Source organism: Aricia agestis, chromosome 2 (assembly GCF_905147365.1).
Source record: "Aricia agestis chromosome 2, ilAriAges1.1, whole genome shotgun sequence".
NCBI lineage: Eukaryota > Metazoa > Arthropoda > Insecta > Lepidoptera > Lycaenidae > Aricia > Aricia agestis.
Window position 1 is genome coordinate 7,294,171 of NC_056407.1, and position 26,350 is coordinate 7,320,520.

Genomic DNA, 26,350 nt, shown 5'->3' on the forward strand with positions numbered 1-26,350 from the left:
TTTTTACAATGTTTGATACAATATAATAATATTTCTACATTTAGATTTAATCTGCCGATATGAGTTTACGGCTTCGTGTATATGTAAAGCTAGTTGAGAAACGTCAGTTCAGTTTTGCTCGCTCTACCGGTATAGTTTGGCGAAGTCGCATAACAGCCGGTACACATCTTTGTACGCCTCGGTCCTGTAAGAAAGTAGATTATTAAATTAATTAATTAAAACTAACCTTATACCATCGAGGAAGTTGATTCCTATGCAATTGAGAGATCAACGTTATTTGGTCGCAAATGTCAATTCAATGTTAATTGTGATCTGTCAGCTGGGTTTGACGTAACGCAACCAAACTACTTAGGAATCAACCGATTTGCATAGGAATCAACTTCTCTGATATTATATTTTACTATTTTATTATGTACACACGCACACATCTAGACGTACCGTAACATGTCAAGCTAAAGGGCCCCGAAGACGATCAAACGGTTTGACTCAAACACGTAAATTTTGGTTTGACTCAAACCGATTTGATCGTTTACAAAGCTAGTTTGAACGGTTTGTCAAACATTTACGTGTTTGAAGCTTGTTTGATGAAATTTCATATTTTCGTTGTGTTTCACGCGCCGTTTGATCGTGTTCCGACGCGTTTGAAGGTTTGATCAAACCCGGCTTAGTTTAGTGCTGGATTATGAAGAAGAAAAAAATAATTCTGTAGATGTTCGTGGGTAAAACGATATTATGTTAGTCCATAGTCTATACCATTCTTTGGACCAGTCTTTTTTTTTATGAAATAAGGGGGCAAACGAGCAAACGGGTCACCTGATGGAAAGCAACTTCCATCGCCCATGGACACTCGCAGCATCAGAAGAGCTGCAGGTGCGTTGCAGGCCTTTTAAGAGGGATAGGATAATAAGGGAGGGTAGGGATGGGAAGGGAATAGGGGACGGTAGGAAAGGGAATAGGTTAGGGGATTGGGCTTCCGGTAAACTCACTCACTCGGCGAAACACAGCGCAAGCGCTGTTTCACGCCGGTTTTCTGTGAGAACGTGATATTTCTTCGGTCGAGCCGGCCCATTCGTGCAGAAGCATGGCTCTCCCACGTATATCTTTTTTTTCTCTTCTGACAGAGGACATTAACGTTATAAACATAAGATAAGAAAATCGCGATCCTCGTTCTAGAATCTAGAGCATCTTCTGCATCACAAGACGTGTACTCGACAGCGCGTATTGAATGAAACTACGCAGTGTCGTTTGACAAACCATTCAAACCGACATCAAACGGTTGCATCAAACACGTAAGGTTTGAATCAAACCGTTTGATCGTCTCCGGGGCTCTGAAGTTCGAGCTTACATTGACCATCAGCACCATTTTAATTCTCTCTACATTTTTACCCCTAGTGCTGACACGCTTTCAACAATAAATTTAATATACAGTACTCTCAAATTAATAATGCGCATGGAAATCTTCGCTAATTAATTAATAAGCGCAGAGTCGAAGCGCAGCGAAGGGCGTCGAAGCGTCAAATTCGCAACAAGTCGAACGAATGCGCGCGGATTCGCCAGAGTGCCCTACAGTGATGACGCGTAGATTCGCTTGTGGATGCGCGAGAATGCGCGCGCACCAAAAAGCGGTGATCAAGCGAATTCGCGGATGCGCGCGCCTTTTTAAATTCTCAAAGTAATATTATGTGCGTTAACGCTTTGGAGTTAGGGTTGAATTTGTTATGTTCAGTTTTAATAATTCGCTTCGATGCGCTTCGTCTCTGCGCTAGTATAAATTGCCCCTAAGAGCCCCAAACAATGCTTTTGCATTTTGCACCTTGTTCGAAAGAAATAGAAGTAAATATCATATTATAGTCGGTACTTGGTACTCGGTAGCTGTTGCCGGTCCGTCAATTGTCTCCATTATTAACCCCCTACAAAAAAGGGGTGTTATAAGTTTGATGTGTCTGTTTATCTGTCTGTCTGTGGCATCGTAGCATCCAAATAGCTATACATCATCATCAACCTGCTCAGTGCTGTAAAATCAGGGTTTATCTGGTTCGTGAAAGGCAGTTTGCAACTTGCAGTCGTTTTGATGGGTTTAATATTTCATTCTAGTTCGTGACATGTAATCAATAGGATATCCAGCTCCTCGCCAACTTGGAGCAAAGGTTTCGTGTTTGGGCTCATTTTAATTGCGACGACCAGTAAGACGTAGATAAACAGTAAATATTTACATGCTGCTGCTGCAGCGTCACCTGGATTCTATAGGAGCCGAGCTTCGTATGAACCCAAAGTGGAGGTATCGTGTTTGGGCTCATATTAACGGCCTCATCGAAATCCAGCTCAGCTCAAATTGTCAACGTGCCAATAAGTGCGGACTGAATGTCAAAACAGAAAAGGGTTCTGCCACTTCAAATCACGCATATCTTTCTACCATGCAGTGTTACTGATGGTGACATCTCTCTTGCTCAGCTCTTTGTTTCTCTATTTCACTAGGTATATTAACTTTATGGTGTCAACATACATAGATACAATTTGCGTAGTTTTCCGTTATCCTGTAAGAGCCAACGCTAAAACTCGCGCAGGCGCGTTAGACGGAGCGCGGACGCGGGCGACGACGAGATTAGAGAAGTAGTTGAGGCTCCACCGACAAGCATCGTGCACTTAGGCAAAAATAATAATTTAAAAAGAATCTGCCTATACCTGAGTACTAGTTGGTGGAAATGGCAGCATTGCTGCTCGGTGGCAGCGGGCAGTGCGCGCGGCAGCCGGCGCAGAGCGCTGCCGAGCCAGTCCACTCCGCGGGCGCGCTGTAGACGTACCAGCTCCACCACTACCTCCGCTACCTGTGGGACGAGAATAGGTATTTGTATACTAAAAGAAACCGCTCGAAGCTCACCGCTAATTCGCGCAAATCCAATTTTTTGTTTATATATAACGTGCAAATATAAAGAATTTATTTTTAACTGACTTCAGAAAATTCATGTGTGACGTCACTGAACGCTGATTAATGTTTTGAAATCCGTTCCGTTTCAAGTTACTTTTAATTCGTAATTTTTGTAAAAAAAACAATTTATACGTGGGTCACACTGAAAGTGTTTAGAACTAGCCAGTTAGAATTATTACTAATGAAAAATTTTTTTAAATTACAATTTTAGAACTCTTTGGTAACATAATCTGGTATATTACATTTATTTGTCGTTTGTTTTGGTGAATTGGCGGCAAATCTAAAACTCTTGTTACACGTGAAAATGAACTTAACGCGAGAAAATTTTCTGTTAATGATTTTTTATGACTTTCGTTGTGGGCATACTCAATAACAAAGCTTTGATAGGCTGCTATTACCATTTCATAATGAAGCCCCATCTCCTGTCACTATTTACAATTGGTTTAACGAGTTTAAACGTGGACGCAGCAATCTCACTGATGATCCGCGTGCGGGACGTCCTTTAACAGCGACTACTGAAGTTAACATTAGTGTTGTGCGACGCATGATAGAGGGAGATAAAAGAGTGACCTACCAGCAGATACGGGCAAGCCTAGGCATTGCTATGAGTCAAGTTCAAAAAATATTACATGAACATTTAGGCGTCAGGAAGCTTTGTACCAGATGCATTCCCCATACTTCAATCGACGACCAGAAACGCCTTTGCATGGACTGGTGTCGCCAAATGATAGATAAGTTCAACGGCGGTGACTCAAATGCTGTATTTAACAACCTCACAGGTGATGAAAGCTGGATATATTGCTACTAACCCGAAACCAAAAGACAATCAGCTCAAGGGGTGTTTCCTTTCGAGGTTTGGCCAACTAAGGTAAAGAAAATGTAATTTTGCGACAGTTGTACTAGAAGATGAAAGGAAAGTTACTGCAGAATGGTATGTCAATCGCTGTATGCCTGTCGTCTTGGAAAAATTTCGACAGCAGCGCCCTCGAAGCAGGACACTCCTTCACCACAACAATGCTTCAGCGCACTCCGCGAGACGGACTCTTGAATATTTGACTATGGCACGTGTTGAGATATTGAGTCATACGCCATATAGTCCTGGCCTGGCGCCCTGCGGCTTTAATTTATTCTCAAGAAATAAAGGTAAAATTCGAGGTACTCGCTTTACGAGCCCTGAAGATGCGATGAAAGCGTACGAAAATGCCACAGATGAGACCCCTAAGGAAGACTGGGCCGACTGCTTTTTTCGGTGATTCCATCGAATGTGACGATGTGTAGAAAGGAACGGAGATTACTTCTAAAAACAATAAAAGTATTGTCAACTTTCTACATTACGCCGTTTTCCATTTTCTAAACATTTTCAGTGTTACCTAGGTACTAATATTATAAATGCGAAAGTATCTCTGTCTGTCTGTCTGTCTCGCTCTCAGGTCCGGAAATACACAGTTTGTTTCAGAATTTTACGGTGCGCGGCCGAAAGTTACGCGAGAAACGCACAGTGGAAGACTGCCACTCATCAAGGTGATGAGGATGGTTTATTTTTCGCGTGGGACGATGGCGAAAAGTTGCAGGTGGTATGATTCCGAACAATTCCTCAGAGCACTCCCCGTGATACAACCGATAGAGGATGCAGAGTGAAGCTACATCTCGGCGTAATTCCAGGGGATCCAAGCTGTATAAAACACTATGGCAGTCAACAATTCGAGCAGCCCTTCGTTGGATACGATCCAGAGGGAGCAGTTGGTATTTTGGCGCCCCTGCCCAGAGATGAGAACAATATACCATATGAGGCCGAACCTGCGCCTTGTAGAGTTGTAGGCGCTGGTACGGACTGAAGAATTGTCTCGCCCTGTTCAGAACACCAAGCTTCTTCGAGGCTAACGAGATTGGGAATTTTAATTCTCAATTACGTACAATTTTGAAGTCGGTTTTATCTTTTTAAAATACTATTATTATAATTCCATTCCATTCCATTCCAATTCATTATCAATCTTGTGTTACATTATATAGTGGACTATGGCCCAGGGCTTCCAAAACTTATTTGTACTAAGACACCCTTGGGACTTTGCCATTTCTTTACGACGCCCCTCAATCCAGCCCCCAAAAATACTTTCTAATTTTAGAACCAGCCTACATAGGTTTTAAACACTATTTGGATATTTATCAACAAATTATCAAAACATAAGCATAAAAATTAAGAGATATATTTTATAAAAGATAATTAAAGCCAGCAAGGCTGGCTAATGTGAAGACTTGAAAGCTGCGCTTGCTTTTCTAAGATAGCTTCTGAAACCGGGGATTTAGACTGCCCGGGAATTCCGGGATGTATGATTGACATAATGCGCGCGGCGCTTACTCGATTTGGTTGTGTTGACATGCGACGCCCCTGGGACAATTTCGCGACGCCTCGGGGCGTCGTGACGCACAGTTTGGGAAACCCTGGACTATGCGCACCTAGTTTAATTGAAAGATCAAAGACCCAGGAACTTTTTGAAAGCTTTTTGTTCCCCCGGCTTGAGCTACCATCACGCCCACCAACTGAGCCACAGAGGTCGTCAATATGTATATATGTAATAATTATCTCACGTCATCGAGCATGTAGGCATGGAGGTGCAGCACCGCCGCCTCCAGCAGCGCGTGCATCAGCTGCTCGCCGTACGTGTCGATCGTCTCGTTCACAAGCCCTGGAATGGAGATTTCACAAAAATTACATCTGGAAATTAATACAAATTAATAATAACAATTTATCAATCATAAGCTTTTATTTGATGATAAGGGTGAAATACGGTTTCCTAGGCCAAGTCCTACTAGAAATATATATTTGTTCAATGAAATTGAATATAGGTCAAGTAGCCTATTATAAATTATTATAAACCGCGATTGACAATGAAGTGTCAGATGTTGTCAATCGCGTATAGAAAATGACAAGTTTTTGACAGGGAGTCAGTGACCGCTATCGCCATGTTTCGCCGAGTACAGTATAATAATTATCTTATCCATCTTTTAAGAGACAAATAGTTATTAGATTTCCCCCGTATTCTTAAGCATGTTTGACTAGGGCTGATTTTCCTGTCACGCTGATCGTCAGCGCCGACGGTTGGCGCGTAGCTCGTCAGCTCTGATAAGTCAGCTCGGATCATTTTAGTCTCGCGCTGATCACCGTGAATTACAGTCAATTACTTGACTCGTGTCTATATCACGATTGTCCATGATTGTATTCACGGAGCTAATACAAAGAGGAGGTGTGGTAATCAAATTTCCTTATGAAACGACTCGTGACAATTTGCGGGTGAGGGGATGTCAAGCTCCGCTCACTTTTCAATATTTCATCTATCGGCTAAAAGCAAAACTACTAGCTTAGGTCTATGTTTATTGTTTATGTTACTACGTACTTTAGCTATCTGACACTAGATGCCAAAAGTCTTTAATATTGTGGGACTTTAAAAACTCAAATCCATATAAATTTAGAAATGCATCTACGCGTCGCGTTGCCAGACCGCAACGCAATCAACCCTTATGCGACAAGAAATCATACGAAACATATTCATACATACTTTGGACCTCCTGATCGGTGCGTGAGGAGCGCGCGGCGCACACGAGGTCGTTGAGGAAACGCATGACGGAGGAGTTGGCCTCCTGGTGGTCCAGCGAGCACGCCAGCAGCGCGCACTGCATCACCGCCTCCAGCGCGCCAGACCGCAGGAACTCCAGCGGGATACGTTGGAGGTACCTGTCATACAAATATAATAAGGTGATATAACATGAACAAGTTGGTCGGATAGAAAGCCTCGCTTGTACTTGGTTACATACTAAAATACATATTTGTTTGAATAAAATATGTTAACTTTTTTAATTTTGATTTACTTACCAATTTGGTTTTACTATTAACATAGATAAAGTTATTGATCGTTACTAACACATTTACAATTTTTTTTATAGGCTGATGTTAATCTGAAATTAAATTATTTCATTTTTAAGTATTTAAACCTTTTTTTCCTTAATTAAGTTAAAGTTTAGACGAAAATAAATCTGACATTTTTACGTACTAAAATAGCTGCAGCCAGCATAAACAATACACATAGTCCAAATACCTGATGCACAACCGGAAGAGATCGTCAACGGTGTCAGGGTTGTTGACAACGCCCTGCGGCTGCGACAGCGAGGTAAGCGCGGGCGGCAGCAGCGCTCGCAGTAGCTGCGCCAGCGCGGGCGCGGTGGCGGGGCCGGCCAGCGCGTCCGCCAGCACTGCCGCCAGGTACAGCACGCACGAGTGCTGCTGCATCGCGTACAGAGACGCGAGCGCCGTCGCCAGCGCCGGCAGCGCCGCCGCCGCCCACTGCCCGCACGCCCGCACCGAGAACCGCACGCAGCGGCACGCACGCTCTATCACGCGGCCGTCCTTTACGTACCTGCATCACGATACGCGATCATAATATTATATAGGAGACAGGCACGAAGTGTTTTTTTATATAAAATAAGGGGGTAAACGAGCAAACGGGTCACCTGATGGAAAGCAACTTCCGTCGCCCAATCGCCCATGGACACTCGCAAGCCGCAACATCAGAAGAGCTGCAGGTGCGTTGTCGGCCTTGTAAGAGGTTATAGGGTATGGGAGGGAAGGGAAGGGAATAGGGTAGGAGATTAGGCCTCCGGTAAACTCACTCACTCGGCGAAACACAGCGCCAGCACTGTTTCACGCCGGTTTTTTGGGAGCCCGTGGTATTTCTTCGGTCGACCCATTGGGTTCGGCCCATTCGTGCCCACGCATGGCTCTCCCACGGTATAAGAGCCTTATCATACTAGCGGTAGGTGAGGGCTTCGGGACGGGACGGGCACGCAGCGAATACGTCGCGAGTATCCACTACATGTCCGCAACATCCCCGGTGCGCAACCGCGCTCCGCCCCGAAATAGTTCGCCAACCTCTAGTATGATACCGGTCTTATACGCGACGTAGGTCCGTCAACTGCCTAGGAATCAATTTCCGCGGATATACAACTCACTTCAGCATGATCTGGTTGACGACGGGCCAGACGTCCTCGAAGGCGGGCATGCAGGGGTGCGCGGCGTCGACGGTGTGGGGCGGCACGTCGACGTCACGGAACAGCGCCGCCAGCCGGTCGAGGTAAAGCACGGGGTCGGAGCGCGTGCCCTTGCGCAACTCCGCGCCACTCGCCAGCAACGTGCGCAAGCCGCCGAGCTGCTGCGCCACCGCCTCTTGCATCGCCAGTGCCAGCTGTACATGTGTTCATTACTATTATTTAATTGAAAACTTACAGAATTGAAATATAACAGTACGATTAGTGATTACATAATAAGGTACACTTTTATACAAACTAGAGATCGCCCAATGGTCGAAATTCGACCTTAGTTTCAACGGCATTAGGACCTATATTTTATAAAAAAATATTGACTATCATATTTTTTCAACTCTTGTCTCTGGGACTCAGCTGTTCTCAGACTGGCCGTGTAAGCATTGTCTTAGTATCTAAGATTCGATAAAAAAGTATAATCCATTTTCAATTTGTCACTTGTTGTCAACAGATTATAACCATGAATAATAAAAGAGTAAGTATAATTAAAATAAGTATAATATGTATGTATATTTTTGTCACTCAAAAATCTGTCATTTTTCCTAGTGTGTGTGTTGTAGTGTGTGTAATGTTTTATTTGTAAAAAAATGTATGATAATGGCATAATTTCAAAATAATATTAGCTCGATGCACTCCTTCACCATATAAACTGTAACTGTGCAAAATTTCATTCGCCTACGTTTCCCCATTTTTCGTCAAAAGTGATAAATACAAAGTTTTTGGCTCACGTATTAATATATAGATAATTTCAAAATAATATTAGTTCGATGCACTCCTTCACCATATAAACTGTAAATGTGCAAAATTTCATTCGACTACGTTTCCCCATTTTTCGTCAAAAGGGATACAAAGTTTTTGGCTCATGTATTAATATATAGATTCACTTAACGATGTCTAAAATGATTTTATTAATGGTGGTTGCAAATTCACACAATAGGTGCCATCTATAAAGTTAATATACCTAGCGGAATATATTAACATTATGGTGCCATCACAATACACAGATTCACAAAAACGAAATATTTTTAAATTTTCACCATTGAAATCAATAAAATCGATAGTAAGTAACATTAATGTAGTACTAAACACGTTAAGTAAATACTTAAACCAACTTGGTCGTGCGGCAGACGGCCTGTGGCGGAGGCGAGCGCGCGCAGGAGGGCGGCGCCTGTGTGTAGTGGCAGCTGCAGGTCATCGGCGAGCGCGGCTGCACGAAGCAGCGTCGGCACGTGCGCCGCTGCGTGCTCGCGACAAGACTTGCAGATGTGCTGCAATATTTTATTCTTAATCATCATATATATTTATTTATTTAGACATTTTTTAATGGAAAAGTGTTAATACTGTAAAAAAAGGATGCTTTTTCATATTATGTCATATATATTTTGATAACTTATCAAAATAAAATTATCAACCTGTAATGCTGTAGCAGCTGAGTGCGCCATATTTTTGTCATTAAGAGAGCGAATAAGCAGTTGCAGGCAGGGTTCTAGGCACTCCGGATGTTTCTCTATCCACTCACAGAGCTCCCCTAGCAGCTGAATACAAGTCTTTCTGACTGCCGGATGGGAGTCTTCTGGCATGGAGAGGATGGCTTCTATAACTTTTGGTACATACTCATATTCATCCCTGCAATGTACAATAATAGTAAAATTAAAAATAATTAAGCAATGGATCTCATCTGCAAAGCATGTTTTGCAAGTATTATATTTTTGTATGGTTTGTGTGTTACTAATAATTACTATAGATGCTTTTAGATCTTGGAATACTTACGGTACTATATTTTTGGCAACAGTCCTCATTATAAATAGAGCAGCCTCGGTCTGTTCCCAAGGCATGTTGCCCTGAAGGCTAGCAAACATTTGTTGAAATACGGAACTTGAACCTACTATAAACACTACATCTTTTATAAGTTGCATCACTTTCGACCTGAAATCCTAAAAATAAAACAATTTAACAAATTAAAGGGATAAAGCAAGCATGAAATCAATGCCAATCTAAGAATAATAAATACAACAGAAGAGTCACTGACAACAATGGTTCCTTAAAATGCATATGTAAGTTGGCAATTCATGGATCTTTCGAACTTTTACTTGGTAGACAAACTCGGGTCAGTTATACAATTTTTGTTGCACTAGTTACAATAATTCGCATAGAGCTGAAAATTGGTAAAGAGCTGACTTGCGCGCGGTAGATGAAGTACGCTCTATATTATACGCAGCCTACAGGACCTACCCTGCGGTAGTTTTCTTTTGAGTCGCCTTAGTGGCTCGTCATTGCTCATTAGGTCTTTGGCATATACATTCGGATGATTTAAAATTTTCGAGTTGTACGTTTTTATTTAATTTTTTTTTTTATCTTTAACATATAAGTACTCAGATAGACTAAGTAACTAAAATATACTGTACATAGATATGATTTTCCCAAACTTTATGCTCTCTATTTCTAAGGTATGGTAAGTCGTACAAAAAAAGTGCTATGATATTTTTTGTAGAAAATTCCATGATCTACAATCTTGTGCTACCTATTTTTATGATAAAATTAAAATGTACCTTTTGAGAAAAAAAAGGGGAAAACATTTTCGTACATTTGATATTGAATAAAATTTTTAGCAGAAGGAGGATCGCTGGGGACTTTTAGGTTTTATTTATAATGATATTTATCATCTCTAAAAAATATTTTCAGCTCTATATGAATAATTCCGGGGTTGAATGTTTAATTTTCTAGGGCTATCTATGCTCCCAAATTCCAATATACTTACAAAAAATTCATCACTATCATCAGGCAAGTTTGCATGGTCTGGTTCACACTGACAATGTCTTGCAAGAGCTTCAATTAAACGTTTAATATGCGGCTTAAAGGAGTCAGTTAGAGGTTGATAATCTCGTTCATACACTTCTTCAGATAGTCGATACCATAAGTTAAAGGTGATTTCTGCTACCTGTAATAATAATTATTGTCTTAATAACACAGTTAGAAAAATCGGCCAAGTGCGAGTCGGCCTAGCGCGCGAACCATTATAGAGCAAAATCAGGCCAAAAGTTGTGCTTTTTGTATGGGAGCTTAATTTTTTATTTTATTTTAATATTATTATTAAGTATTAAAGTACACATATAACTAAGGACTTTGAGTAAAAATCTAGTACCTACCTGTTGCCATTATTGATATAGAGCAAAAAAAGCCAAAAAAAATCAAGTTTGTTGTATGGGAGCCCCCCTTAAATATTAATTTTATTTTGTTACAGCCTGGAGACAGACAGACAGACAGACAGACGGACAGACAACGAAGTAGTTAATGGAATCAGGCGTTACTTTGCGGAAATCCATAGTTTAGTTTGTTATTATTTTTAGCAATATTCCGCGAAAACAACTTCCACCTTTAAGTAAATGAGTGAGTGTACGCATAGGCATGCGTACAGCACCTCCCTGCTCCCACACTGCCTATGCGTACACTCGCATGCAAGAACTTGCAAACACCACCACCACACAAGCAATAATGTTGGCAAATCCGTGCAAGGCCCCTCACCACCATGCAGGTTGAAAACCTCGACGCGCGTTTCGCCCCAACACCGGAGCATCCTCAGGATGTGGACTCTACGAACAACGTCCGTTAAGTGCCGCCACCGGCCAAAACACCGCCTTTTATACACTATCGAGCCCCGCTACTATCCCCACTACCCCCACTACTCTCACTAGTACCCCCGAACATATTAATAAGCGGTGACGTAGTCAAGCAAGTTTGGTCATTCAACAATGCAAATCTGTTATTTTTCTTTTCTTTTATGATCTCTAATTGTTCCAACACGCTCAGCCGAAAGTCTTTATCGCATTTATGTAAAACTTTATAGGAATGGCCATCGGGCACATCTAAAAGATGTTTTATACGTGGGAGAGCCATGCTTCGGCACGAATGGGCCGGCTCGACCGGAGAAATACCACGTTCTCACAGAAAACCGGCGTGAAACAGCGCTTGCGCTGTGTTTCGCCGAGTGAGTGAGTTTACCGGAGGCCCAATCCCCTATTCCCTACCCTACCCTATTCCCTTCCCTTCCCTACCCATCCCTACCCTTCCCTATTCCCTCTTAAAAGGCTGGCAACGCACCTGCAGCTCTTCTGATGCTGCGAGTGTCCAAGGGCGACGGAAGTTGCTTTCCATCAGGTGACCCGTTTGCTCGTTTGCCCCCCTTATCTCATAAAAAAAAAAAGCAAAATGTGACTTATCAGGAGGACCATTTCTATAAGCCGCGATATGTTCTTTATACCGAGTCTCGAAGCTGCGTCCAGTTTGACCCACGTATACACTATCGCATTCAGGACAATCGATCTTATAGACACTGGATTGATATTTTTTTTATCAATCCGGTCTTTATTATGACACAAATGATGTCACATTTTGCTAAACATCTTTTAGATAGTAATCATACTGTGCCCGATGGCCATTCCTATAAAGTTTTACATAAATGCGATAAAGGCTTTTGGCTGAGCATGTTGGAACAATTAGAGATCATAAAAGAAAAGAAAAATAACAGATTTGCATTGTTGAATGACAGGTTGAAAACCTCGACGGTTTTCAACCTGCAGGGTGGTGAGGGGCCTTGCACGGATTTGCCAACATTATTGCTTGTGTGGTGGTTGTGTTTGCAAGTTCTTGCATGCGAGTGTACGCATAGGCAGTGTGGGAGGAGGGAGGTGCTGTACGCATGCCTATGCGTACACTCACTCATTTACTTAAAGGTGGAAGTTGTTTTCGCGGAATATTGCTAAAAATAATAACAAACTAAATTTAGACAACGAAGTCCTAGTAATAGGGTCCCGTTTTTACACTTTGGATACGGAACCCTAAAAACGAGTTCCCCCAGTTTAGTCTTTAAGAAAATATTAGTTCTGAAATTAAAAAAACAACAGTGTGTGACATTACAAAATGTTAAGTAAAAAAGCTATTATATTTATAAACTTACTTCATAATCATGATGACCAACACAAACTAATGCTAATTCTAGGGATCTCAACCCATAATGTTTCTCCCCATTCATTGTACTGAGAATAATCTTTTCCAAGAGTGATTCAGCCATTTCAGTAAATACTCTAGCATAATTTGCTGCTTTCTCCTCTTCTTCATGTGCAACTGCCATATGATAGCTCTCTTCTAATGATGACACACTATCAAATAACAGCTTCTGAACATCATCACACTTATCTGCAGCTAAGCAATTCAGTATTGAGCACACACAGTCAGACGCAGCTTCATGTAAAAGATTGATAGAATTGTAATCCTTCAGAACTTGTAAACTGAAGCCTATCACTGCATTATTAGGTACCTCCTGTGTGCTCATAGCTTTTACTTGAATCCAAGATGTCATACATTTAATAACCTTCAGAGCTACATGTGTATTTGTATTGTTTAAACATTCCTTTAGAAACATTGTTACAATTTGAGAGTTAGCCCTTAACTCCATTTTTATTTGTTCACGACGATTCTCCCCAAGCTTAAGATTAGAGGAGTCGATTTCTTGAGGAAAAACTGTTAGCACTTCCAACAAAGCGAAGTCATTTTTGTTTGCAAACAGTTTTATCATATCACTAACACAATTTTGCCATGATATCATTTGTAATACTAGGTCTGCAAAGGCCAGTGCAAGCTGTGTCAATATCGCTGATGTAGTATCAGGGGAAGTGTTCTCCAAATGCCCAACTAAGGTGTCTCGGAGAGAAATAAGTGATTCCTCAGGCAACTCTGAAAGACTATGTTGCACTTTTGATCTCATTGTTTGAGCACCAAAGTAACAAGACTGTACATCTTTCTTTTGCCTAAGTAATTCGTCTGCGACTTTCCATGAATGTATCTAGAACAAAAGACATGAGTTATTGAGCGTACATAAGTTTTTAACTGTGAATGCGATAAATAAAGAGAAATACTTACAGATTTCTGTACGTCTCCTAACCAAACTGAAGCCTTTTCTTTTTCTTCTCTATTTGGGTTATCATAGAGAGCACTGATTGCTTGATAAATAGTTTCCATAGAAGGCGCCTCCATACTGATATTTGATATTGAAAGAACTAAAAATATTTATTCTATGCTTCATAAATATTTGCAATCATATTACACTTAACAACATAACCCCAAAACTTTAGTTTCCAAAAACTGACAAAAGCTGACAACCGACAAACAACGACAACGTCAAAACCTGTCAAGAAGGAATTTAAAAAAAGCGACGCGACCACAGTATAGAAATCATAAGTGCCTGACAGACGTACGACCTTAAAGTGCGCGGGTTTTAAGTCCGCAAACTTACTCGGCTCGCGTCGGTGACAAACGAGTACACTGAGTTACCATGTTGTCGACGGAAGAAGCTTTGTGTTATTTAAGAATGATATCATATTACGTTTTAAAAACTAATAAGGAAAAACTAAATCGAAAAGTTTAAGTGTATTACGTACGTACATATTTTTCACACCGCGCGCCGCCCGCCACTTGAAATACTCACGCGAGATATTCGTGAGATTGAGAATCTCAAGAGATTCTCATTTCCTCCCGAGAGTGTGGAGCGGGCATTTTGAACTACTTGAAGCCTTCAAGTCAATTCAAGTAGTTCAAAATGCCCGCTCCACACTCTCGGGAGAAAATGAGAACCTCTTGAGATTCTCTGAAGGTTCTCTGAAGATTCTCGTTAAAATATCTCGCGAGAGTGTGGAGCGGGCATGAGGTAAAAGCGATAGAGTGGATTTACTCGCTAAACGTATACCAGAGACTCTCCACACAGGGCTTCAAATACCGGTATTTTTTCATAACGTTACTGCTTCAAGGGTATAGATACCGGTATGAAAATTTACCCGATACTAGAAATAACGGTAAAAATTGGAATTAATATATAATATATATATATATATATATATATATATATACTAAGACATACAAATAATTATCCATATTTTGCCCATCTTTTTTTTTTTTTTTTTTTTTTTTTTTTTTTTTTTTTTTTTTTTTTTTTTTTTTTTTTTTTTTTTTTTTTTTTGGGAATTGGCACTGACACTGGGGTGTACTTTGCCATAAACAAAGGTAGGGAATAGGCGGTGGAAAAACAAAGTAAGTACGGAATTTAGGATTTTGGATCTAGTTAGAAAGTTTCATAATAAAATATATTAAATATTTATTAAATTGTGACGTAAATATTGAGATAAAAAAGAATAAACTAATTTATTACATGAATTTAATAATATTGGAACAGAAGTCGGAAAGGGTATAGATATAGAGGAGAGGTTATCATATAGACAGGAGTGATCATACAGAGGACAGGAAAGAATAATATGATTTAAATCACCCACTTCCAAACCGCAATCGCATGCATCATCGTTGCGAATCCGAATTCTTTTTAAGTGCACCGGTGTGATGACATGTCCCAACCTCATTCTAATTATAGATGAAGTTGTACTTTTTGATAGCTTTATTTTGAAGAACCAAGGCTTAAACTGAATCTCAGGTTGTATATATTTATAATGAACACCTTTTCTTTGACTACTTACTGCCCAGTCCTTACTCCAATCCAGTTGGAGAAAGTTCTTGGCAAGAGACGGCAAGTCGTGACAATAATTCACATACGGAAACACATCTCCACAAGAAACCGCATCTTTGGCCAGTCTATCTGCCTCCTCATTTCCAAGAATGCCGCAATGACTTGGAATCCAAACAAATGTAACAGACAAATTACTGACAATACACCTGTGCAAAAGGTTTCTGATTTGTATGATTATGGGAAAACATTTTGATCTAAACGTAAATCTACTCAATGCTTGTAGGGCACTCAAAGAGTCAGTAAAAATTACAGTGTTTTTAAGCTTTGCTAGTAATATGTAGTCAACTGCTTTAAAAAGACCAAAGCATTCACCAGTAAATACTGAAGTTTGTGGAGGAAATTTAACTTTTTGAACTATATTGTATTGGAGATGGTAAATACCTACTCCAACACAATTATTATTATCTACTGATATTTTAGAGGCATCCGTGTAAATGTGATGCCAACCATGCCAATTATTCGTTGTTAAATAATTAAAAAAAGGCTTTGCATAATATTTATCAGATTTTTTAATTCCTATGTCAAAACGGATATCAGGATTTAAAACAAGGGATTCAAAGGATGAGTTAAAAAGCGGGAAAACAGGTAATCTATGTGTAGGGGCATCAAGCGACAAATAACGAATATAGCTATTAACTAAGCAAGGGCGAGATTTGTGCAACCAAAATTGATTATTATTTACTAAATCTAACAATTTTTTTAATTTCGGAATAAGGGGATGGTTTGAAAATTGCAAACAACGAATAAAAAACTTGTCAGCCAGATATTGCCGCCTTAGATAGAGCGGTGGTTCACCGCATTCTACCTGCAATGCATTTATTGGCGATGATGCCATGGCTCCACAAATTATCCTCATAGATTTTGCCTGTATCTTATCCAACTGTTTAAAACCAGCTACGTTACAAGGTTCTAAAAGGAATGTACCATAGTCTAAAACACTTCTTATTAAAGCGTTATACAGCAATTTTAGATTAAACGGGTGAGATCCCCACCACACTCCAGATAAACATCTAATTATGTTTAACGTACGTTCACACTTCGACGCAATATACTCATTATGGGCATTACCATTAAGTTTCGAATCTAAAATTACGCCTAAAAATTTGACCTCCTTGTCAACTGGAATTTGTAATCCATTATATTTTACCACCACTGGAGGAGGAAAGCGCATACGGGTAAAAAGTACAGCGGAACTCTTCTTAACTGAAAGATCTAATCCATTCTCATCTAACCATACCTTTAGACGTGCTAGGGCTCGCGACAGTCTAATGGAGGCCCTTTCAATAGATTGATCTATTACATAAATTGTTAAATCATCGGCGTATTGCAGAAGATACAATTCACCATCTATATCTGTTAACATATATGATTCCAAATCTGAAGTCACGCTAGTCACTACATCCTCTATATCTGACGAATAAATATTATACAAAGGAGGACTTATCACTGAGCCTTGGGGCAGCCCTTTATCAACAACCCGCACCTCCGTCGACGTTGTATCTTGTAAAGGCAGAGCAATAAATCTTTCCAATAAAATGTTTATAATAAAATTACTTATAATTTCCGGAACACCTAATAAATCTAACTTTCGTTTGAGAATATCTATCCTTACATTATCATATGCTGCGTTTATGTCCAAAAAAGCTGCTAAAACTGATTTATTTTCTGAAAAAGCAATACGAACGTCAGTGATAAAAAGAGCTAAATTATCTATAGTACCTTTTCCTTTACGGAATCCATATTGACTTTTGGCAAGAAGTTTATATTTTTCAAGCCACTCCAGACGGTTCTTTACGAGATGCTCTGCAATCTTTAATAACACTGATGATAAGACTATGGGGCGATAGGAAGAAGCTGAAGACGGAGGTTTTCCAGGTTTTAAAATGGGAATAACCTTTTGTGTTTTCCATGAATTTGGAATATTACCCGTTATTAACATTAAATTAACCAAATCCAAATAATAATTTAAAATTTCATCTGAAGCGTGTTTAAAAAAAGAGTATGGGATACCATCGATGCCCGGAGCCGAGTCTTTTAAATTTGTCACAACACCTTTTAACTCTTGAAGAGTAAAAAGCGAGTTAAGATCTTTAAGGCTAACTTCACCTAAAGGTGATGGACGGAGAAATGATACAGAAGGAGGTGCTAATCTATTTAAAAAATCGTTGGCTAAAGAGTCTGGCATAGGATGAAAAGGAGGTTTATATGCTGACCTGTACCTTTTAATATTATTCCAAACTATAGAGGCGTGTGTGTCCGGACAGATAGATTCACAAAACTTTTTCCAGCTTGCAGACTTCTTTTTCTTAAATATTTTTTTTGCATCGTTAACAGACTTACAATAAATATCGTAGTTTTCAAAGGTAGAATTATTATTATATTCTCTTTCAGCCTGTTTTCTTTTATGTATAGCGACTGAACAGTCATTATCCCACCAAGGAGGTGATGGAATGTAGCATTTAGGTGTTTTCTTAATAGGAAGAGTTTCATCAGCTGATTCGATCAAAGCAGATGCTAGAGCATCAGCGCAAACAGATTCATTACCTGGTGATATACTAGGAAGATTGGGTAGTTTATTTTTTAGTGTATGATAAAACTTTTCCCATTCTGCATTTTTTAAGTTATATTTTAATGATGATGAATTAGTAGGATGATTTTGCTTTTTATTTTTACAGGGGAGAGACAGAAGAGTAGGGAAGTGATCACTACCGTGACTAGATGATAGAACTGACCAGTGTAAAAGAGAAGATAAATTTGAAGTACAAATAGACAAATCAGGGGCACTATAACCCTCATTAGGTGCAGTTTGCCGTGTTGGGAACCCTGTGTTGAGAATACATAACTTATGGAAATCTAATAAATCTAGTACTTCAAAACCCCACTGATTGTTATTACTACTACCCCACGACAAATGTTGGGCATTAAAATCCCCAAGTATTACAAAAGGTTTTGGCAAAAGACTAATTATGTTCTTAATTTCTAAAAATATTGAATAGGATGGATGTGGAATATACAATGAGACAAAACAGATGTTATTTACAGATGCTGCTATTATAGAAATATTTGGATTATGTGATGGAAGAGAAATATGTACAAATGAATGACGATGATTGATGAGTAAGGCAGCACCGCCATACCCATCAGATCTGTCCTCTCTTAAACAAGCATAGCCAGGAATCTTAAAAAGAGATTCTGGCTTAAGCCATGTTTCTTGGAGAGCAAAGATAAGAGGGTGATATTTGTTTATTAAATAAATGATTTCATTTTTTTTGCTGACTGCACTGCGACAATTCCACTGGATTAGATAATCCATAGTGGGAGTTAATTTCAGGTGAGTTACTTACAGAGGCTACGTTGGACGGTGAAACTGATGACGGTAAAATATTTGACTGAGTAAGGTAATTAATTATAGCTGTAATTAATTCGGGCACAGAAATATTATTATTATCACCATTTGTAGGCAAAGCAGTGCCATTTGAACCCGATGGGGGACTGTAATCTTTAATTAAGTTAAAATGAGCAGTTTTATCATACCCACCTACTGACTTTGGTGGTGTTCTAGGTTGTCGGAAGACTGTTTTTTTATATGACTCTGTGGTTGTCCTCTTTGCAGAGTTTTTGGTGACCGATGAGAAATGTTGTTTTTGAGAGTCTATAAATGAAGGGGATGGACTAGAAGAGGTTAAAACTGTTGAGTATAATTTAGAAATAGGAGGGTGGAGTTTTGATGCTTCGGCATAGGATAAGTTTTTGTGAGCCATGGACTCTTTAATTAATTTTTGTCGTTGGAACTCAGGGCAATTCTTACTTGTGGCTATATGGGAAGCTTGGCAAAGGCAACAGAAAATAGAATCTTCATCTACAGAACATTTCTCACCAGAATGACTCTGACCACAACGGAAACATCTGGGGGTTGATCTGCACTGTGACTTAACATGCCCATACCTGCAGCAATTGTAACACTGTATGGTGGGATAGATGTACAAGTCAACAGGCAAGGAGTTATAACACATAAAAATTCTTTTTGGTAATACTTGGCCATCAAATGTAAAAACAACTGATTCTGTATTTACAAACTGTACAGTATTATTTACAATGTTTTTTTTCTTTAAGCGTCTTACTTTCAAAATGTCCCCACAACCATATGGTAAAGTAATATTGGCCAAAATGTCATCATCAGACCAATCGGCTGGAATACCTCTAACCAAGCCAACACGACTAACTTGAAAAGATGGAAGAAAAACTTTATAGTTGTTCTGTTTTAGATTCTCATTAGTAATAAAATTATTTGCATCAGAAAATACAGAGAAAGATAATGACAATCTATTCCTGCCAATTCTCTTAAGGCTACCGTTTTCTATATTCTTAATATTATGGTTTTTAAGGAAGCGACCAAATTCGACGGGATGTAAAGTGCAGTTTCCATTAGGAGATGATATTTCTTTTTGCACATGTACTACATAAGGTGTAGAGTCGGTGTCCGTGTACAACAAACGACTAACACGAGGATTCACCAAGCCCTGATGTTTTTCAATGACGCCAGCTGTATGTACTTCTTGGATATTATTCAGGTTTTCTTTATTTTCCGTGTCACTCAAGCACATACAGTTGATGTCAGGTTTTGTTTTGTCAGGATTTTTCCTAATCTTTTTATTGCATTTTCTGCATACTCGCCTAGATGAGGCAGGGCGTTTGCGGTTTGTAGATTTATTATTAACGGACGAATCTGTGTCCATACTTGAGTCATTTACATTTTCAGTAGTATGAATAGTAATAAATTGGCCAACAGGGGGGCCTTCCAGCCCCCCTGGGTCCTCATCCATATTTACAGAATATATACAAAAAACTTACCAAATAGTATGCACAAATAAAAATAAAAACTAAAAGAAACTAATAATAAGATAAAAAGAAAACTAACTAACGAAGATATTTACAATAAATAAAACAAAAATTAAAAATTTCCAGAAAACACGACCGCCCTTTTCGAAGATTCCCGCGCTTTTTCTTGCCCATCTTGACTTGTTAAGTCATAGTTTTTTTTTTATGAAAATAAAGGGGGCGAACGAGCAAACGGGTCACCTGATGGAAAGCAACTTTCGTCGCCCATGGACACTCGCAGCATCAGAAGAGCTGCAGGTGCATTGCCGGCCTAAGAGGCCCTAAGAGGGAATAGGGTAATAGGGGAGGGTAGGGAAGAGAAGGGAAGGGAATTGGGCCTCCGGTAAACTCACTCACTCGGCGAAACACAGCGCAAGCGCGGCAAAGTTGATCAACTGACCAAAAGTGTCGCGACTTGTCGCGACGAGTAGTTCCGTTGCCGCGCAGTGCGGTTTGACAAACTTCATTTTCATAGTCAGTTAGCTGGTTGGAAGCGCTATAATCAGTTAAAATGTCCATGGACGAGGAATGTCCATGTCAATGTCCATGTCCATGGCCTGTTCTTGTTCGATCCTTTCCTCTTCTTCGCACAATAAGGAAATAATAATCGTATCCATTTCGTCGCTCATTTTGCTCAGAGCAGAGGTTGCCTAGATACTGAATATATTTTTGTAGCGCCGCTGCAGTTCAAGTGCGGTATACCCAAAAATGACGCGTCGTGTCGCGCAGTTCCGCTGCAGTTCAGTTACGCCTAGTGCGGTCTTACCTTAAAAGTCAATGGAACAAAACCAATTCGCGTCAAATTGCGTCAAAATCATATATACTAGTAATCTGTGGTCAAAATTCAAATCAAGCTTTACCTATTGCTATTAAAATAAACAAAAGGCAGCAAGCCAATCAGCAGTCAGTACGGTAGTCACTAATCTACTCACTGACCACTGTTCAGTACCTATTCGTAATTTTTTTAAATGTTTTCCACGGTTGTTGTGGCTGCCCGCGGTGTGATTTCGATTGCAGTGTCGCAACAAAGTTCGAGAAGGCTCATACATTTATCAAAAGTGACCATGGCACCTATCAAGGTAATTTTTGAATATTACTAACAAACATTATGTAACAGCCGGCATGGTTAAATTTGATATTAAACTATGTACCGTAATCGTAAATATCTAATGTTCAGGTTGGAGACAAGTTACCATCTGTCGATTTGTTTGAAGATTCACCAGCAAATAAAGTCAACATTTCTGAATTGGCAGCTGGAAAAAAGGTTATTCTTTTTGCTGTACCCGGTGCATTTACCCCTGGTTGTTCAAAAACTCATTTACCGGGATATGTAGAAAACGCTGATAAGTTAAAATCTGAGGGTGCCTCAGAGATCGTATGCATTTCAGTAAATGATCCTTATGTTATGGCTGCCTGGGGAGCTCAACACAACACCAAGGGGAAGGTAAGGAATATTTATTTGCAAGTGTATATTTATATAGTTTATTGTAGATACTATTTTCAATAGTAATATTGTTGCAATACTTCAAGACTTTTAACCGTGTGTGCAAGGGCTTAAAATCAATTATTAAAAGGTAATACTTAATTGATTTTCCAAATAATAGCACAACTTGGGAAAAATAAGCTGACAGACTAGGCTGCTTCTACATAATATATAAATGTAACACATTTTTAATTTTTACATACTTGGTGTAAATTATTTTAAGCATAGTTTATTAAAAAAAAAAAACAATTTTCCAATGTTTTTGGTAAAAAGGTGGCCCTTTCTGAGTTTCTTACGCTGGTTCTCGCTGGGTTAGTTCCCAAACCGGCCTAATGTAGATGTTCTAAAAGTGTAAAGTTAACCAATTTTGAAAATAAAACATTTTCATTTCATATGATTTCAACACCTCTTACTAATAATTAGTAATTAGGATACAACTATTCAAGGTCTGCTATTTTTTGTCTATCATTTGACTTTAATATTATGCTAAACAACAGTAAGCAGATCTTAAAAAAAATTATTTTGTTGTTTAAATATTTTTATTGGTTAGACATGTGTAATTGTGTATTTTGAGTTTAACAAAATAAAAAAAACTCATAATATGTTCTTGCCCACGTTACATTAACTGAATTATACATATATTTTATGATCTCTATGTGTATCATGTTATTATGAATTTAATTTAATAATAAAATTATCCACAATGCAAAAAACCTAAGAACAATTTCTTTTTTGATTTTTATAACATTTTATAGCATTTGACATAGCTCATGTTACTGAGTCGGTTAATCTGAATGACCCATCTGACCTTGTTACCTTGTGTATATTTTAACAACCCTGCTACAACCAATAACAAAATTGTTTTATTAAAACATATCTGACAAGTGTGAAATATTGTGTATTTTATCCGGTTATATATTTTATATTTATATAATAATGCCTATCTTATATCTTTAAATGAGCAATTCTTGTATATATATATTTAATTGGAATTTCGGAATCGGCTCGATTTTCATGAAATTTAGTATATAGGGGGTATTTGGGGCAATAAAGCGATCCAGCTTTAGAAAATGTCAAACATACAATTTTTTTAGCTAAGGCATTAAGCTTAATGATTGGAATTCATTATCAATAATTGTTAATTATAATTATTTTATGATATTTTACACAGGTTCGAATGCTAGCTGATCCCAGTGGAAACTTTGTAAAAGCTCTGGATCTTGGCACTAATCTTCCTCCATTGGGTGGTTTACGTTCAAAGAGATTCTCTATGGTCATCAATAATGGTACAGTGGAGGAGCTGAATGTGGAACCGGATGGTACTGGATTGTCATGCTCCCTTGCTGACAAGATAAAAATCAAGAAGTAAAAATCACAAATATATCCCTTTCAAATATTATTAAATGTGATAAGAATAGATTCTACTTAGATTGCCTAAGCACTCCTTGTGATATGTCTAACTGACACATACAATAATAGAAATTATTAAAATACATTCTTTTCATTATTATTTCAGTACCTTTATTAAATTGAACACTGTCAGGGATCAGCGGGGCTAAAATGGTCACATTTAGCAATTCCTCTCAATCAATTCAGCAAATGAATTGTCAAAACTGTCAAACTGACAAATATCAAATCAGTACAAAAATACAGAAATGAATTGCAAGCAGAGTTGCATTTTGCGATTTATAAAAATGAATCATATTATGATTTATGTCATGATTCTTCAAAGCAACCATTTTAGCCCTGCTGGATCAAAGTAGGGTAGTATAGCTAGCTATGGCACAGGCCACAACGTACATGCTGAAGCCAGTATATCAATGAGATGAACAGATCAAATTTCGTTAAAAAGTGATAGAAAAATATAATAAAATGTCATTGTCCAAGATAAATCCTGCATTTTTGCTCAGTTTTGAGTGGCAGAAATAATCTTTTTGCAGCAACACCACTGTATGTCCTAGTCCACTGGCTGGTTTACACGTAGTTGATAAGTAGTTAACAAAATTTTAACCTAATTTTAAGTTGTTAATTGCATGTAAACACAAAATTTAGTAGCAAGTTAAAATTTAGCAAGTATTAAACTAGGTAACAATTATTAGAATTTGGTTAGGTACTACTTATCTACTTAATACATACTAAACCAGTCATGACAGTAATGATTTAAAGCAGTGGTCCCCAACCTTTTTAGGGTTCCGTACCCAATGGTTAAAAATGGGACCCTATTTATACTGAGACTTCAATGTCTGTCCGTCTGTATGTCTCCAGGCTGTAACTCAAGAACGGTAATAGCTAGAGAGTTGAAATTATTGCCGCTATAACAACAAATACTAAAAACAAAATAAAATTAATATTTAAGGGGGGTTTTTTCCCATACAACAAACATATTTTTTTGGCCTTTTTTGCTCTATATCAATAATGGTTACAGCCTACCTGTTATCATTATTGATATAGAGCAAAAAAGTACTTAAATTCTCAAAGTCCTTAGTTATATCACAGTGTAGTATCTATTACAGTAGTATTTACACTGTGGTTATATTATGTGTACTTTAATATTTAATAATAATATTAAAATAAAAAATTAAGGGGGGCTCTCATACAAAAAACCCAATTGTGGGAGAGCCATGCTTCAGCACGAATGGGCCGGCTCGACCGGAGAAATACTATAATACATACATATAATAAATAAATATATATTTATCTATACTTCTATACTAATATTATAAAGAGGTAAACTTTGTTTGTTTGTTTAATTGTAATGAATAGGCTCAAAAACTACTGGACTACTGGAGTAACATAGGCTACTTTTTATGTTGGAAAATATAGGGTTCCGTAAGATATTTCAATTTTTTGGAAACAACCAGAAAATTTACTTATTTTGCGTACGCTGCCTAAACTATAAAAGATAGAACTATACAATGTTCTATATCTTATAAATATCTACAAAAATGTCCGCAACACACTATACCTATCTATGTCAAGTGAGGCACAACAACCATTTTTTTAACCCCCGACAAAAAAGAGGGGTGTTATAAGTTTGACGTGTCTGTCTCTCTGTCTGTCTGTTTGTCTGTGTGTGTATCTGTCCGTGGCATCGTCAGAGTAGACAGAATGATAGCATTGTAGCATCCAAACGGGTGGACCGATTTTGATCTAGTTTTTTTTGTTTAAAAGCTGACACGATCGAGAGTGTTCTTAGCTATAATTCATCATCATCAGCCTGCTCAGTGCTGGACAATCAGGGTTTATCTGGTTCATGAAAGGCTGTTAGCAACTTGTTGTCGTTTAAAAGGTTTTATATTTCATTCTAGTTCGTGACATTTGTGAGTATACAATATGCATATACACATATTACTGGAAAGTTGACCTGGTGCTGCAGCGTCACCTGGTAGTCAATAGGATATCCAACTCCTCGCCAACTTAGAGCAGAGGTTTCGTGTTTGGGCTTATTTTAATTGCGACAACCAGTAAGATGTAGATAGACAGTAAATATTTACATGCTGCTGCTGCAGCCTGCAGCATCACCTGGATTCTATACCTAGGAACCGAGCTTCGTATGAACCCAAAGTGGAGGTTTCATGTTTGGGCTCATATTAACGGCCTCATCGAAAAGAACATTGATGGATATGGTAATCATGAGAATATGATTTTGTTGATAGGAATTATTCTGCACTATAACCAACACAAGTTTAAAAATTATGAAATAAAATTAAATTAAGAAATTTAAAAAAACCTCCGCCAAACAACTTTAAAAAGTAATGCAAGTGCAAGCTATGACCGGTCATGGAGGATTCGCAGCATACTTGTATCGTTTACACCTTAAAGACAGCCCCTCCTACATTTGTGACAATATTCCACCTGCTAATTGAATGCCCAAGGTTTGGTAGTTACAGATCTGACTTAGAAATACAACTAGAAATGGAGCTAAGTCAGGCAACCCATGAATGAACCATCATGGAGGCAAAAGCCACCAGAGAACTGTTGATAGTATTCATTAGCAAAGTCGTCTCCAGTGCAGCCGCAGCAAATGGCTCAATGTTATACACAGGCCACAACAAATTATACTATACACCAAGGCGCGTAATTTCACATACATCAACACAACATACACGAAATTTGAACACAACGCACACGAGCACAAACCTCAACGTCCATACAGACACACTTCACATCAACCCATATGCCAAGAGAAACACACGCGCCAACACAATCACAGCAAAGATGCTGGTTACAAGGCTTGGACGAGTGTAATTAAGTTTAAAGAGGTTTTCACGCTCTATAAACGGAAATTGGTTAATATCTCCAATGAGGATGACATTGTTGGCGCCTGTTAACTGATTGGCCATGACGATTGAGCCGAAATGGTTCATGAGGGCCTCGTCAACTATCAACCTTTTGTAGGTTCCTT

At 38.7% G+C, this 26,350-nt stretch overlaps 2 protein-coding genes and 1 long non-coding RNA gene across 3 annotated transcripts; 2 read left to right on the forward strand and 1 right to left on the reverse strand.

The window, feature by feature from the left end:
• LOC121739366 (transportin-3) lies at positions 1–14,165 on the reverse strand. Its single transcript, XM_042131811.1, has 12 exons — positions 13,934–14,165; positions 12,972–13,856; positions 10,776–10,955; positions 9,788–9,951; positions 9,430–9,643; positions 9,130–9,285; positions 7,928–8,160; positions 7,018–7,335; positions 6,481–6,656; positions 5,513–5,610; positions 2,683–2,825; positions 1–184 (listed from the first exon to the last, which is right to left on the reverse strand). Exons 1-12 carry the CDS (start codon positions 14,045–14,047, stop codon positions 124–126), a joined length of 2,742 nt encoding a protein of 913 aa, XP_041987745.1. The 5' UTR covers positions 14,048–14,165; the 3' UTR covers positions 1–123.
• A 3,199-nt stretch (positions 14,166–17,364) lies between these two features.
• On the forward strand, positions 17,365–18,465 carry LOC121739397. The gene is made up of 2 exons (XR_006037438.1): positions 17,365–17,947; positions 18,260–18,465. It is a non-coding gene; the product is annotated as an uncharacterized LOC121739397 (long non-coding RNA).
• A 2,871-nt stretch (positions 18,466–21,336) lies between these two features.
• LOC121739389 (peroxiredoxin-5, mitochondrial) lies at positions 21,337–23,440 on the forward strand. Its single transcript, XM_042131841.1, has 4 exons — positions 21,337–21,367; positions 21,399–21,541; positions 21,640–21,906; positions 23,117–23,440. Exons 2-4 carry the CDS (start codon positions 21,431–21,433, stop codon positions 23,312–23,314), a joined length of 576 nt encoding a protein of 191 aa, XP_041987775.1. The 5' UTR covers positions 21,337–21,367; positions 21,399–21,430; the 3' UTR covers positions 23,315–23,440.
• The last annotated feature ends 2,910 nt before the right edge of the window (positions 23,441–26,350 follow it).